The sequence below is a fragment of the Megalops cyprinoides genome, chromosome 2, assembly GCF_013368585.1.
Source record: "Megalops cyprinoides isolate fMegCyp1 chromosome 2, fMegCyp1.pri, whole genome shotgun sequence".
Classification (NCBI taxonomy): Eukaryota; Metazoa; Chordata; class Actinopteri; order Elopiformes; family Megalopidae; genus Megalops; species Megalops cyprinoides.
This window is the reverse complement of record NC_050584.1, coordinates 33,306,379-33,321,336: the sequence shown is the minus strand read 5'-3', so window position 1 is coordinate 33,321,336 and position 14,958 is coordinate 33,306,379. Positions and strand designations below refer to the sequence as shown.

Genomic DNA, 14,958 nt, shown 5'->3' with positions numbered 1-14,958 from the left:
ACTAAGGGAAATCTGAATAATGTACTGGAGCCATAACTACATTCAGCTCTTCAGTAGAAGAGCTCCTGTGATAGTGATGTGTGTAAAACAACCCACAGTTTTAACAGAGATAGTTAGGACAGTGTCTACTGCTAATAGGTTGAGTGTCAAACCCAAGAGCTGGAGCACCACCATGTATACTGGTTTTCACATCAACCCTAAATGACTTAATCAGCCAATTCACTTTGAAGACTACTTCATGTTCTTCACTCAGGAAATATGTTACTGCGCTGTGTTTTTTGAAATCCAAAGCTGTAAACGTAAACCGTAATTAACAATTAAAAACTGGACTAGGTCCACGTCCAATGGCACCAAACCCTGCATAGCCATTTTTCACACAACCTCTACAGGCTACAGGGCCTTTCATTCATCCAATGAGAATTGAGCTCTACAGTTCCCTCCTACTCATTGTCGTTATTAAGCACTTAATGAACCCTGCTCAAATAGTGTTTACACTGCTGCTGAATTACTGCCTCTGTGTGCAGGGGACTCCTTTGGCAGCTGTGAATAGCACTGTGGCTGAGGAAATATACCCCCCTGTGGTGTCCATCGAGCACCAGGTGCCTAGTCAGATGGGGCCGCTGTGCACTGTTCCAGGTACTTCCTTATTGTCTTGGAGGTGTCCTCCTTCATGTCCTGAATGTGGGTGTCCAGCCGCTGCAGCAGCTCCCTGGAGCGCACCGTTTCCTCCTCCAGGAACCGGGAGGCCACGGAGTTCGTGGGGGAGGTGCCCGCGGATACCTGTGTTTGGGGAGGTAGCAGAACCGGGTCACACAAGCACAAACCACGTATCTGTGCATCTCAACTCACACTGTGTCCACATGTGTCTGGTGGAATGTATGGGTCAATCGGAGGAGAGTGCATTATGAGCTGAAGGAGAAAAGCGGCCTGGCCAATCGCAAACCATGCAAAAAGCACACCTCTTGTTATGTTGTATTCATGTTTTGCCTTCTATAAGCAAGCAGATTTCCCAGCCAAATTATTCCAATAAGCTGAGTGGCTACAAAACCATGGTATTCCTTTCAGTTCTCCCTATACCTGTCACCTGTGAATGAGAAAAGAAATACACTCACCTGCCTAAATGAACATACTACAAACAGTTTTTAATTTGAGAGTTATTAGTTCCTCTATGAACATATTCAGCTGACAGTTACATCTTAAGGGAGGGCTCACCAGGGGAGACAGCGCCTCTCTTCCCAGCAGGTGCAGCGATTCAACTAAGCTGGAGTCGGAGCAGCACCCTTCATTGCCATCAGGGGCAGCAGTGAGCAAAGAGGGGTCTTCCTTAGGTATCTTCTTTGCCTCACAAGAGGAGGAGGAGGAGGAGCCAGAGGAAGCAGGTTTGGCTGACTGGGACCTGCTGGCAAGGGACTGGCTGTCTGGCATGTCAGGGGAAGACTGAGGAGGGGCCTCCACCTGTCTCCGAAGACGCTGGATCTCCTCTTCATAGCGAGCTGTGCTCTCCTGCTTCTTCATCTCCATGGCAAGCATCTCCTCCCTGTGCTTTCGCTGGATCTCCGCAATTTTCCTGTAATGGAAGTACAGGCTAGAAGAACAGGAAGTTATAGACGACACAGGCTACTCCTGAACATCAATGTGAAGCATACTCCACGGGGTCCTTCTGATATTCCACATGGTAGGTGAGTATGTCTCTGTGTGTTTGTCTGCTTTTGTATGTGTAGGAGTCCTACTCATTACACTGATGATTTTGTCTATGCTCTTAGCTTAAACCTTCTGAATAAATATGCCTTCCAAATCACTAAATGTAAATGTGTGTCTGTGCGTGTATGTATGTGAGAGTGTGTGTGTGAGTGTGAATGTCGGAACGTAGGAAAGTGTGCGTGTGTCTGCTGCTGACCTTTCTTCTGCCAAGCGGAGCTGGCTCAGCTTGTCCTGGTTCTGCAGCAGTGCCCTCTCCAGCTTTTCCTGCCAGGTCTTGGTGTAGGCCTCCAGGCGGGCGCGCACCTCCCCCAGCTCCTGCCGCAGCTGCTGGTTCTCCTGCTCCAGGCTGCTCATGGACGACACGTAGCTGTCCCTGAGCGAGGCCAGCGAGCCGTCACCTTTCTGCGGGACACAAAAACGCAGGACTGCAGACAGGTGTTGGCACTGGTGCTGACGAAGGACTCGCAGCGAGAGGAAAAAAGTCTGACACCAGCTTCACTTGGTGGGGAAAGCAATACGGGGCACAGGCTCAATGTCACAATCCTGCACTTACAACAACAGCATTAAAGCTGCACTAACCTGGGGGGACCTGGACTCCAGTCGCTCCAGCATGTCCGTCAGGTGCTGGTTCTCAATCTTCATCGTCTCCAGCTGCACCTGAGTCACCTGCAACAGCAGTGAACCGTAGCAGTGGGATCATAGCTAGCCTTGAGTGCAGTCTGACACAGTGTAACACTGCTCTTTTGCATCACCGTCAGCATAACGCTGCTCTCATACATCACTGTCAATACAACGCTGTGATTGTCAGGGACCATCTCTAATTTATTTATGATTTCTAAGCATTATGTGCATGCAGTTACAGTAGCATGCTTCTATTTTTTTGATATTTTTCAGCTCGATAATTTATCACTTATTCACTGTAACTTACTGTGCCTCTGCTGTTCTTCTAGTTCCTGTGATGTGCATGTTTCTTACTATGATGCCATTCCAAGTCGTACTGGATAAGATCTTTCATGAAACAAACGATGAATAACCTTCACTAACGCAGCGAGCTGCAGCAGCAGAATCCCCAGCCCACCCACCTTGAGCTCGGCCACTCGTCGCTCCGCCCGCTCCACCTCCGCCCGTAACTGGCGCTCAATGCTGGAGGCGGAGCCGCTGAGTGTGGCGATGGTGATGTCGCGCTGGTGCAGCTCGTTCGTCAGCTGGGAAACCTCCTTCCTCATGCCCTCCGTTTCCCCGCGCCGCGTCTGTTCCATCCGCTGCAGCTCATCCTTCAGCTGCGACACAAATCACTGCACCTGTCAGTATGACCGCAGCACCAGGCAGCACAAGCACAGCACAACCATCTCAACCCCCGCGGCAGTCAACAGCACAACTAATCCAGTCCAAACAGGGGTGCTGCAGAGATGGTTTAAACCCCCCTCGTGCATCTATTTTCAATATCATATTCATTATCAATGATCATGTTAAACCAAAAGTTCCTACAAGGAAGAGGTAAGCTGTTCCTTAAAGAAAGTCCCACACCTTCTTCACTTCCCGTAATGAGCAACTGTGTTGATCCTCCAAGTCCTTCAGCTTCTGCGGTTTCTTGACTAAACTTTCATTCTTCAAACTTTCACATCCTTGCAGGCTCTCAAGGCTAAAACAGAAAAATTCCAGACTCACTTTTCAAACACTGCAGCCGTTCAAAAGACACCTACCTTGCCGAAGCTGAAAAGGGTGACATTTCATGCCTCTTCCACCCTGACAGACAGCTGTAATGTTAGATGCGCACCTGTTGCGCAGACGGGCCACCTCGGCTTTCAGATGTCCCTCGCAGGCACGTGAGCTTTGCAGCTGGGTGACAGTCTTCTCCAGTTCCTGTCTCAGAGAGGCAAGGCTTGCAGACACACCCTTATTCCTCAGACACTCCTCCAGGGACCTGAACACACACAGCACATTCCTTCAGCACAGAGCAGAATCACAAGCCAACCACTGTACTGTTCCATACACCTTGACAACAATCCAATTTGAAAAGGCAAGGCCAAGTCTTGCACTTTTACATATTTGTATTTTCAGCCCTGGATCATTAGTAAACAAGATAGTATGAGGTTCCAGCAGCCAATGTACTGTTACACAGGAGTGCAATTCATATCAAAATGTACCCCTACTTGATAACATGCTCTTTAGCCTGCAGGGCCTGTGTCAACCTGGCCAGTTCACTGCGCAGCTGATTCAACTGAAGTCCTGAGTCACGCACAAACTCGTCCTGGGTGTTGAGTGTGGCCAGTAACTCTGCTTTCTCTTCGCTCAGTACCTGCAGAGGTGGATGGGAACAGTGAGGGTTCTGTCCCATTAAACTGGCCCTCCATCTGTCCAACCTATTGGCGTCTCCCATCCCTTCAGGTGCAGCCTCCTGTGTCCATGCCCCTGTCCATCCCCCCCACAGTTCCCTCTATCCATCCCCCCTGGACAGATTCCTACCGTGTTGCTGACCTGCCGTTCCCTCTGGGAGTCTCCCAGCTCCTCCTGCAGCAGAGTGAGGCGCTCCAGCTGCAGGTCCTGTGCGCGCAGGGTGTCCTGTGCCCTCTCCAGCTGACCGCGCAGCAGCTGCACCTCCAGCTGGCTGGCCTGTCCGCTCTGCTCCAGCTCTCTGCCACGCGCCTGAGAATGCTGCTGCACACGCACACAGGACGCCACCATTACCCGCCATGTCAGGCGCATGTTTTCTGCGTCCTCGTGAAGGTTCCAACCGGAAACGAGTTAAGGTGGTATTTGCACATACTGAGGTTTGTGTCAGTATGGGTCAAGGGTGTCACCAGAGTAAATCTTGTGATGCTCAATTCTCACTTACCTGCATGAGCTGGAACTGCTCAGCCAGGGCCTTCCTCTGGGCCTCCAGGGAGGCCACCTGCTTCTGGTACTGAACCCGCTGCTGTTCCCACTCCACAGAGCGCTGTCGAAACTCCTGATAAACAATTCGCGCATTACCACAGAGAGACCAGAAGAGGGGGCAACTTACCACTGTGATTAGGGCTGCCACACAGCACAAGTACAAGGCACAAGGCACTGCCCCTGAACCACTCATCCAGGATCATCTTCGTCAACAGATTAGTGTAAAATCTCAGACTGATTCTGGATCTGCGCTTCGAGTGGTTACCTCGATCTTGCTGGTGAGCCTGGTCAGTTCTGTCCTGTCCTCCTCTCGGCTCTTTGCTCCCTCTCTGGCCTCCTTCAGCTGCTTGCGCTGGAGCTTCTCATAGCTGCGTTTCAGCCTGGACAACTGCAACAAGCATCAGACACGGACACAGCCAGCAGCCGTGACACGTGTCACAGCATCAACACTGACAGAGCCCTCTCAGCACGTTCCATTTCCTTCAGAGAGGAGAACACTGGTTGGGTGCCAGCTTCATCTGAGAGGAGACCGTTGACAGAGTCCTCTCAGCACAGGCCATCTCCTTCAAAGAGGACATCATTGGCAGTGTCTGCTCAGCAAGTGACATCTCTTTCAGAGAGGAGGATGCTGACAGAGTCCTCTCAACACATGCCATCTTCTTCAGAGAGGAAAACACTGGCAGAGTATAAACACGTGCCATCCCGTTCAGCAAGGAAAATGCGCCGACCACTGAGGGTTGCCTACCTCTTCTCGTACGTGCTGTAGCTGCTCCTCATACTTGGTCATCATCTCCTGCCTCTCAGTCTGCATCTCTTCCAGCTGTTGGCGGAGCACACTGACCTGGGATCAGATGGACGGACAAGATAAAGTGCAAGCTGTATGAAATAACTACACAAATGTAATGAAAGGGAAGTGAATATTCAGAAAGGCTGCTACCAAACCATGCAGGCATACAATAAGCTTTCAGTACATGAAAACTGCTCAGTTACTGATGCATGCCACTTTACACCTAAAGTTACATTACATTATATTATTTGCATTTAGCATGATTATACACAATACAGATTAGTATGATCACAAATACTTCTTTGCACAACATACTGTTTGTTTTAATATGGTATATCTTCTCAAAACCGCTATGACTTCACATTGTTATACTTGTCTTTCAGAAACACTGATATCAAAAATGACCAGCATGCCTAATCTGGGGAAACCGTTCTACTGACCTACCAACACATGTAGGTTCATTACAGAGATCATACTGAGTTAAGTGATAAACTCTACACTAGTTTAGCACTTAACTCAGCATCTTACTGACCTCTTGTAGTACTTCTCGATAACTACTCTTAGCATTGTGATACACTGGGTAAGAGCGTCTGCTAAATGATGTAATGTAATGTAATGTAAGCCACGCATTCTTTAAATACAGCAGTGCTGGTCCAGCTCCCACATCCCCTCCCAACAGCCATCTTCAGCATCCAAAAGCCTGGAATTCTAACAAGTTAACAACAGTCTCCCTGACTCTTATCATTTACTAGGTGCATATGTATGCTGTCAGAGAGCAATAAAACGATGTACATTGTATAAACTATATCTGTTTAGTTGCCAGTGGAATTTCCTCCATTGAGTCAGTAGGGAGTGAGTGATGTTAGCTCGTGTTACCTCTGTATGTTTGGTCTGTAACTGATCATTGGCTGACTGCAGCTCCTCTTCGTTTTTCTGTAACTTTCCCTCCAGGGCTCCCATCTCTGCCTCCCACTCGGTCCGTTTGTGGGCTACCATTATGTCAATCTGGCGCATGAGCTCCAGGAGCTCGGGCTCACAAGACGTCAGGACGGAGCTAGCAGTGGAAAGGTAACCGAAAAACTTCACCAACAATGTGCTGCACAGTAACATCACAGGACGACACGTTCACTATAAAACACATTGTGGCTTATCACGTTGATCATATTTTGCTAGCTACCGTTACCTACCCTAATTACAGGCCTCCTAACGTTGCATGAGAGAACTACCTGCTATCAGCATTGAACTCGCCAATTCAGTTACCTAGTCTGCCTAATTTATCAGCGTTATTTTAATACGTTTTCACCCACCTCGCGTCATGATCTTGCAGAGTCCCCAAAAAGGCCTCCATTTCCAACTGCTGACACCACCTGTCTTAATAGAATAGATTATTTAATTAGCGTGGTTGCTATAAAACCCTAATCGTAAGTAAATATGGCGTCATGAAGTAATCTGCAAGACTATCTACTTGGAAATCAGCCGTATAATTCTGCATGAATGCTCGGTGTCGCAAATTAGCTAGTCAGCTGAGGATACTGTTCGGAAACGTTAAGCATGACTTCTTGCATTAATTCATAACAGGTAAACGATATTTAAAAATAGCAACTTACTGATTTCAAACGACGAAGAAGTAAAAGGTTTTGGGAAAACCGATGTTCATTTACCTGAACAAGCCGCCTCCTGCAAACTTCCACAATCCTTTTCAAGTTAGCTAACTCTAGCTAGCATAGCTAATGTTAACGTAATTTAAATTAGTAACATATTCATAGTGATTACGAATTAGTTACTCCTTAGTTACTGTCGTGATTTAAATGTCATATCTTTTGAGGAACTCAAAATTTCCGAGACATCTATCGTTGAAATGTTTTCAGTTACAGCGGTCACACAAGCGGAATCAACTTACTTCGAACCAGCGCGTTTAAATGTTTACAGTTAATGCGCAGAATCATTCTTATTGAAAAGCATTTTGGGAAATATAGTTTTGACCAAGCGCTGCTAGAACGATTAGGTGCCTTCACGTTAGTCAAAAATGAGTCGTTGTTCTAGGGGTACGATTTTCGCTTAGGATGCTAGGATCCCAGTCCAAATCGCGGATAAACCCGTGTTTTAGGGAATACATCGTCGTAATTCTGCTTCTTATAGCAAGAATAACATTAGCCTTGTCCGTGGGGAGAATCGGACTCTGGATGTCATGTTAGCGTTAGCAGGCTACAGCTACAAGTAGGCTAAAGATTGCCTGGAAACGGCATATTATGGGAAACCGTATAAAGGACTTCTCTTAACTGACTACTCGTATTGGAGGAACTTTTCTCATTGAGTTCTGTAGAACCTCCAACTTAAGATATGTGCAAGTAATTATGTGTGCAATTAATTTATTAAATGGAAATTTGACCAGCTATAATTCAGATTCAAGATTTCAAATATGACTAGTCATAATATTAATTCTATGTGTCTCCAATTTAATTATGACTATCCATAATTTCAATTCAAGATATCTGGTTATTTTTAATTAATGATATCTAAAATTCAATTATTGTTGCTGTCTACTGTTGAATTTTAGATATCTGGAAATCAGTTTTGATTAGTCAAACTGTCAATTCGACTAGTCAAACTTGATTTACAGTCATCTTAAATCATCATTCTGACTAGTCATAATTTAAGTTTGACTACTCAAAAAGTGACTTGTCAAAATGTGGTTATGATCAGTACGCTCGAGTGAATGTAAGCAAACTGGCCGTGACGACAGGTGGAAATAATAGAAAACAGTAACTTATCAGCAGTTATGCTGAACGTAGTTACTGGGTGATATGTCGCAGTGTGGGTATGGGTGGTTTTAAACGCCAACATTTGGTTTTTTCATGTGGCTCGTTGGTCTAGGGGTATGATTCTCGCTTCGGGTGCGAGAGGTCCCGGGTTCAAATCCCGGACGAGCCCTGAGAGTTTTAACAATGATGATAATACAGTGAACAGCACACCTATGAAGGAAGCTGAAGTACCTGAATCACCCGAGCGGGTGTTACTCCTATCCTGAAGCATCCCTCAGGTAAATACCGGATAACTGCGTAAATCTCAGCCGTGTTCTCCACTACTATGGATTTAGAATTAGGACCTTCCAGATAACAGTCGTTAACAACATTCATACTCAGGCATTACCTGCTATAGTCCAGTCTTTTACCCAGTGATAGGGGGTTCATGATTCTCACAAGGGATGAAATTACATTGCTCTGTCAACCACTAAGAGTTTGTTTTCCAGAGCAAAACACTTTGGTGTTATCACATAGTAAGGTCACTGGTTTGACGGTTCACGAAACCTTCCTGCAACATGTACTTGACAAAACCAATGTACAAGAATCAGAATAACTTATAAGATGTCCCCTTCGTAGGGCTCGTTGGTCTAGGGGTATGATTCTCGCTTTGGGTGCGAGAGGTCCCGGGTTCAAATCCCGGACGAGCCCGTGCGTTTTTTTTTATAGATATATCATCTCCATATTTACCTCAAGCCACATATTTTCAGAAACAATACAAGTTGTGAAGTTCAAAAGAGATATATATGCCTCTGATTTGTTTACACGAAAATATGAAGGTGCCACTACGGAAACAGTAAAAATGAAGTGTTGTCAGCAGGGGGCACTGTATAACACTATACCATTTTGTCATGAAGAATACCTTCAAATCCTAGAAGATATTTGAAAAGGAGTTTGAAAGGTCATCGTGTACAAGAGGCTTTCACAGTCTTTGCCTTCCAGTGTTTATGTAGAGGATTGCATCTGTCAGTGAATAAAAAGCGACCAATAATAAGATCATTCTGTACCAAGTGTTAGAGGTCCAATGTCCACCCATCTCTTATTTTATAGATTAATTCACCTTGATTTTTTGGGGGCATTGTTTTTTTTTTTTAATTTGGCTTTTACATTGTACTTTGCAAAGATAACGCTCAGTCTGAACTGTACCATCATCATCAATTGACAAGTTTATGATTTTATAAAATCTGTGTGTATGAGAGGTTTGGGTGGGGGGATACGTAACCTCAAGTATTGCTGTAATTAAGATGGGGGGGGGCGGGGGGGGGGGGGTTGTCTTAAAAATCTATGAATTTCTTAACTGATACAGTGAATTGATGGATTGGAAAAGACTTTTTTCTTTCTTACATATAATATGCTGAAAATATTATAACACTGTCACACACTGCCTTACATTTTTACATTTTCATGGACAGACTGCGGAGCTGCAATGCCCGACAATTACTCATATCTGCTTTTGTGCATATTCCATTCGTTGTTGCCGGTAGACATTTTTATGAACACATGAGCCTTCACAAAAAAAAAAAAAAAAAAAAACTCTCAGCAATACTTAAGAAGCTGTAATTGATCAGGAGACATACAGAAATGTTATCCATATCTTTTGGTGATACAGCATTTAACCATCTGACCTGCTTTTCAGGGACCATTTCAAGACAAGGACAGATAAATCATACTGAATTAAACTCTGTGGTGTTTTTGTGATAATTCACTGCATTAGTTAATATTTCACAATCCTGCTCCATCTGCTTGACTGCTCTTGGCGAACCCCACCTAAACTGTTCCCTATTACCTCTATGCCACAGCCTCTCTGTCCCTCAGCTGAAAGTTTCCTGGGGTTGTATGGATGTGTATCATGTCATCCTGTGTCTTTTGTCTCATTATTGTCAGTCGCCAGCCTACATCAGCTACTTTGGATCAACTTGATGTGAAACACCTATCACCTATTGACAGAGAAAACATTCATGTTGCTGTCAGATACAAGCACTCTTCTTTACCAAACAGTTTGTCATGAAAGAAGTCTGAATGTTTACCTTTGATCTCACTTGTGAGGTAGCCAGACTTTTTTTTCTCATGAAACGTTGACAAAAGAGACTTGCCCAGTAATTAATAAGTTACATTTCAAATCTTGACTTGAGGTTACTTAAGATGAACAGTAAAAAGCATGGTTACAATGGAGCAATTTCCCAGAAAACCATTAAGTGAAAACATCCAAAAATATTTTGTGTGTTTATTTTCTCATTCCCAAGAGACATTCGTGATTAATTTGAACAATTTCGAAAGTTAAGAGGTGAGGGACAAAGGTCACATTATTTAATGGAAAATAACTTATTAAAACGCTCATTTGTCATGCTAATTCCATCAGGGTTAAGACATCATATGGCCCCCTTGTTACGTTTTGTAAGCATTTTCTTTTTGGAATGGTGAGGGGAATGCCAGTACCGAGAACAGACGCTTTCATTAAAGTGTGTTTTAGTTTCATATGCCCTTTTTGAAAGCACTACCCCTAACGCCATTCGTAATATTTCAGCTCTTGTGCCAATGCCGGTGTTTTGGAGAATGTTTTAAGCGCTGATTGATATTATTTCCTGTTTCAAAATGAACACGCTATTTTACCTCTTGGCAGGGCGATGCCAGTTCTGGATGTGAAATTCCAGAATTTCCCTGCAGAAATTGGCTTGAAATGACTATAGGAAGAATAAGCAATGCAGCGTAAACTAAACATCGCAAGTATTTTGACGCGTAATACAGCATGAAACCAAACCGTCAAAGGATGACCCTAAACAAAAGAAAAACTAGTGCTTATCGAATCTTGAGATTCTGCTCACTTGTGTGTCGTAAGACCCGAACGTAAAACGATGAGAACAATCTACGAGGAAATTGTATGTAATTAATGCAAGCGTGGGTAACGCGAATGAGCAGCCCTGTGTGAGCGTGGTTTGCCAGCTGCCCGTCAGACATGCAAATAAAAGGTATTTACATACAGACAGAGTCCAGCCCCTTCAGTCGTGAGAGCTCTTTAAACACCGTTAGTAGTTCGTCCGGTTTCACAGCTGCAGTACCGGCTTGCTCGGTTGCGACAGAACGAAAAGAAGCAGTTAGACAACCCCAAGTGCAGGCAAAAGTCCTGGCGGCCAAGACTTTCGTACATATGCGTAAACACATACACATTACAGATTTGGGAGCAGAGCGACAGCTAACCAGTAGGGATTACTGTCCATATACGGTGAGTGTACAAGTTTGTTTGAAAAGTCTTTTATGAGTTCGTTTCCCTTGTAAAATAGCAGTTCCTCGCTATTTGGAGACTGCGGTTAATAATTGACTTGAGAACATAACGCATTATGTGTTCAAATTTATCCTGTCTTCATTCGTCTTTCAATATTATGTTGTTAATTTGTTCAGTAGTTGGTAATTGTAAGACATAATCTAATATGATATAGCATAATATAATATAATATAATATAATATAATATAATATAAAAGGCAGAAACAAAGTACAACAGTATTTGCTGTGCTTTTAATTCATGATCTTATGAGGGTAGTCTTTATGTGCAGTGTATGTATTTCATCAAGGTTTGCCGGAATTTGAATTAAATCCAAATCTGTAATCATTTGTTTCGTACATGCAGCTAAATGTGAAAAGAACACACCTTTTAGACAGCAGGTATAATTCATTTCATGTAAATATGCATTTGTTGTATTTCAAATGGCATTGTATACAATTCATACTTTACTGTCAAACAAATTTGTTTATTGCAGTACCAGTACATATTCTAGGCAGAGATGGTGAAGAATACTTGAAAATGTATATTCTGCCTCCTTCAACAGATTTAAAATATCTGTTTTAGAGCATGAATATTTTGCTAGGATGAATGCTTTTGGGTTCTGGGTGTTTTTTTTTTTTTTTGAAGTGCTTTATCAGTTGAGATAACCAAATATCCATGACCACATTGGCCAATGTATGCCGGGAACAGCAACAAAGATTTCTGTGTGTTAGCTTAGCCACTATGGAGGAACGTTCCACTTCATCCGTAAAGGGAGCAATGTTGATGGGGCATCATGACGTCTCTCTGCAGTGGTGAGATTAGGTCATGGTGCTGCGCGAGGACAGGGAATGCAGTGTCTGCTACATGCCGTACTCCCGGCATGGGCGGGTGCCACGCCTCCTCCACTGCCGTCACACCTTCTGTGCCCCCTGCCTGGAGCTGATGGCCCAGGTCAAGAGCGGTCTGCTGACTGTGCGCTGCCCACTTTGCCGCCAAATGACCTGCGTGGGCCGTGGTCTGGGCCTGCAGGAGGCGCTGTGGGTTGACACTGAGGTCTGGGACCAGATCTCGGAAAGTGAAGAGGAAAAGGAGAGAGAGGAGGAAGAGGTGGATGGGGAGAGCATGAAGGCAGATACACAGTTGCAGGTTGCTCTGCAGGCTGAACAGTGAGTGCTAATACTAACACACATGCACACATTCTTTTCAGCACAAGATTCTTGATTAGTGCTCCTCAAGGTAAAATCAAGAACTGGGCCATTACTTATCACATTATTTAAATGTGAAAACAGCCTGTAAGCCTAGGGCCTATGTCATGCAGTCTGGACTTAATTTGTACGCATCTCTGCTCTTGGGAAGAAGGATGCTATTTACAGAACGTAAGCACGTTGCTTCCTTAAGAACTGCCTTATAATTCTGTACTTTCTGCGTTTCAGCATTATATAAAGGTTAAAACATGCTTAAAACATTCAAAAGATGGACAACCACACAAATGTAACAGCATTTTCATAGAAGAGTTTACACACTCAAAAATGAAAAAAAAAAAAACAAAAACAGCAGTACAGTTCAGTGGAGTCCAGGTGGCAGGATGTAGTGTAATGCTCCCGCTCATTGATCACCACTTTATTCTCTTTCCTCATCCTTCTGCCACAGACCAGCCTTCAAGAACTCCAGATCCAGACTCAGACTTCCTGCCTTCCTGAGGAAATTTCGGAAGCAGCAGCAAGAGAGAATTATGCCCGTGTGCAACATGTGAGTCGTTTCCTCACGTTTTCCTCCGCTCCAGATTGATAGAGAAGTGTTGTTGACGCTGCATTCCTGTGGGTTGGAGTGACCATTGTTTTGAGTATGTGCAACAGTTGCACAACACATCTAGAGCAATAAGCCACCTTCCACTAAGGTGGAGGACCTTCTTTAGTAAGCAGGGTTTCATTGTCTTTTCTGACACCATAAATGGAGATTCAATGGGCTCAGGTTAATTCCCAGCCCATGTGCCCTCATCACATGCTATGGACTACTAACCCATTTGAGACATTGCGCTCTCACAATGTCACTTGAGCACTCACACATTAATAGTGTGATCATATTGCTACAATGTTTGAAAAATGTTTTTTATTGGTAAGAATGTACATTACCAAAGAGAACTATTGGGAGGAGATAGAAGATCTATACAAATCATTTGACCTACTCAAGAACATGAATTTTAAGAAACGTGTAAAGCATCATTTTGCCTGCTCTAAATCCTCGGTACAGCAATCTATTTCACAGCCCTACTGAATAGTGTAATTTGTATTCATTTACTGTGTGAACACAGTAGTCCACTTGACAAAGCTATATCCTCAACTTTCTCTATTTTTTCCTTTTGGGTGAATATCATTATAGTCCAATAAGTTATTTCTGTGCCTCTTTCATGACAGAGAGATGAAATCTTGGCGCAGACTTACAGCTGAGGAAACATTTTAGAAGGACTTGCAAGAAGGAGGTGCCCAGCAACAGCCAATATGAGTCTCTAAGGCCTTTGTTGTTTTTTTTGTGGTAAAATGTTCTGAACAAGGTATGTCTTCAATATTACCCAAAGGAAATCTTGGAAAAAATGCAATACATTGAAATGGTTCAAGAGGAACAAATACATTTAAGAATGCATATGCACCCATTTAGAGACTGGCCTTTCTGAGGAAGTGGCAGAACTAATGATATTATGAGAAGGTTGTATCAGAGGAATCCTGGCCATTGGCTGTTCTCTTTGTAATCCCCCACAGCTGGTGTTGTGGGATTTGGTTCAGCTGTGGCTGTCCTGAAAGAGCAGGTGTCTGCCCCCCGACCCAACACCCCCTCCCCCCCACTCCCCCGAACAGATGGTATCCCACAGGCTTGCCCCAAGAGACTCCGCCTACCTCCAAGCTAATTATACATCACTGTCTCAGATGAGACCTACTAACTTATTGTGTGCTTGTGGTTTTTAAGTATTTCCAATAAAAAATGTTTTTAAAAATGTGTGTGTACTCAGTGTGTGTGTACACAGTGCATGGTCGGATCGATTGTGGACAACTCATGACACAATCCCGTCTCAGGAGACAAAGTGTGAGAGAGACAGGGCCATAAAATCAGGTAGCCTGTTTACTTTGATGTTAAAAACAGTCTCTTTAAATGCAGCCAATATACCAACCTGAACATGACATGTGTCATTACTGATTGAGGGCCATTGCAAAAAAATACAAGGACATGTGAGAGCTTCTAAATGGGGGATATGTGTCAATGCTCAGGGAAGTGACATTGGGGACATCAGTTTGGTGTTCAGTAAAAAGTCCCAACAAAGGAATCATCCAACCATGCAAGGGGATTATAGGGCCCTTGTCATTAAGCATCTGTCATATATTAATGTGGAGCCCAAATATAACCAGAATTTCTGCTCACTTCCCCCATCATAGCTTCTCTTTGTTCAGGGTCTGCTTGGAGTGTGCATTGCTCTGTTTTAGAATGTTCACAAACAGGGTGTGCAAACATGCACAAATCAGCACCTGCATCCCCCTGGACA

The 14,958-nt window shown here is 44.1% G+C and overlaps 2 protein-coding genes and 2 non-coding genes across 4 annotated transcripts; 3 read left to right on the top strand and 1 right to left on the bottom strand.

The window, feature by feature from the left end:
* Nucleotides 1-272: 272 nt before the first annotated feature.
* cep63 (centrosomal protein 63) lies at nucleotides 273-7,260 on the bottom strand. Its single transcript, XM_036522154.1, has 15 exons — nucleotides 7,027-7,260; nucleotides 6,673-6,736; nucleotides 6,242-6,419; nucleotides 5,324-5,419; nucleotides 4,844-4,966; nucleotides 4,538-4,651; nucleotides 4,168-4,356; nucleotides 3,855-4,000; nucleotides 3,479-3,625; nucleotides 3,229-3,343; nucleotides 2,784-2,981; nucleotides 2,281-2,367; nucleotides 1,898-2,103; nucleotides 1,213-1,567; nucleotides 273-780 (listed from the first exon to the last, which is right to left on the bottom strand). The coding sequence occupies exons 2-15, from the start codon at nucleotides 6,711-6,713 to the stop codon at nucleotides 604-606; spliced, it is 2,172 nt and encodes a 723-aa protein (XP_036378047.1). The 5' UTR covers nucleotides 6,714-6,736; nucleotides 7,027-7,260; the 3' UTR covers nucleotides 273-603.
* Nucleotides 7,261-8,224: 964 nt separating this feature from the next.
* On the top strand, nucleotides 8,225-8,296 carry trnap-cgg. Its single transcript has one exon. It is a non-coding gene; the product is annotated as a tRNA-Pro (tRNA).
* A 449-nt stretch (nucleotides 8,297-8,745) lies between these two features.
* Nucleotides 8,746-8,817, top strand: trnap-ugg. Its single transcript has one exon. It is a non-coding gene; the product is annotated as a tRNA-Pro (tRNA).
* A 3,425-nt stretch (nucleotides 8,818-12,242) lies between these two features.
* im:7152348 (uncharacterized protein LOC559250 homolog) lies at nucleotides 12,243-14,265 on the top strand. The gene is made up of 3 exons (XM_036553435.1): nucleotides 12,243-12,592; nucleotides 13,077-13,175; nucleotides 13,841-14,265. The coding sequence occupies exons 1-3, from the start codon at nucleotides 12,252-12,254 to the stop codon at nucleotides 13,884-13,886; spliced, it is 486 nt and encodes a 161-aa protein (XP_036409328.1). The 5' UTR covers nucleotides 12,243-12,251; the 3' UTR covers nucleotides 13,887-14,265.
* Nucleotides 14,266-14,958: the final 693 nt, after the last annotated feature.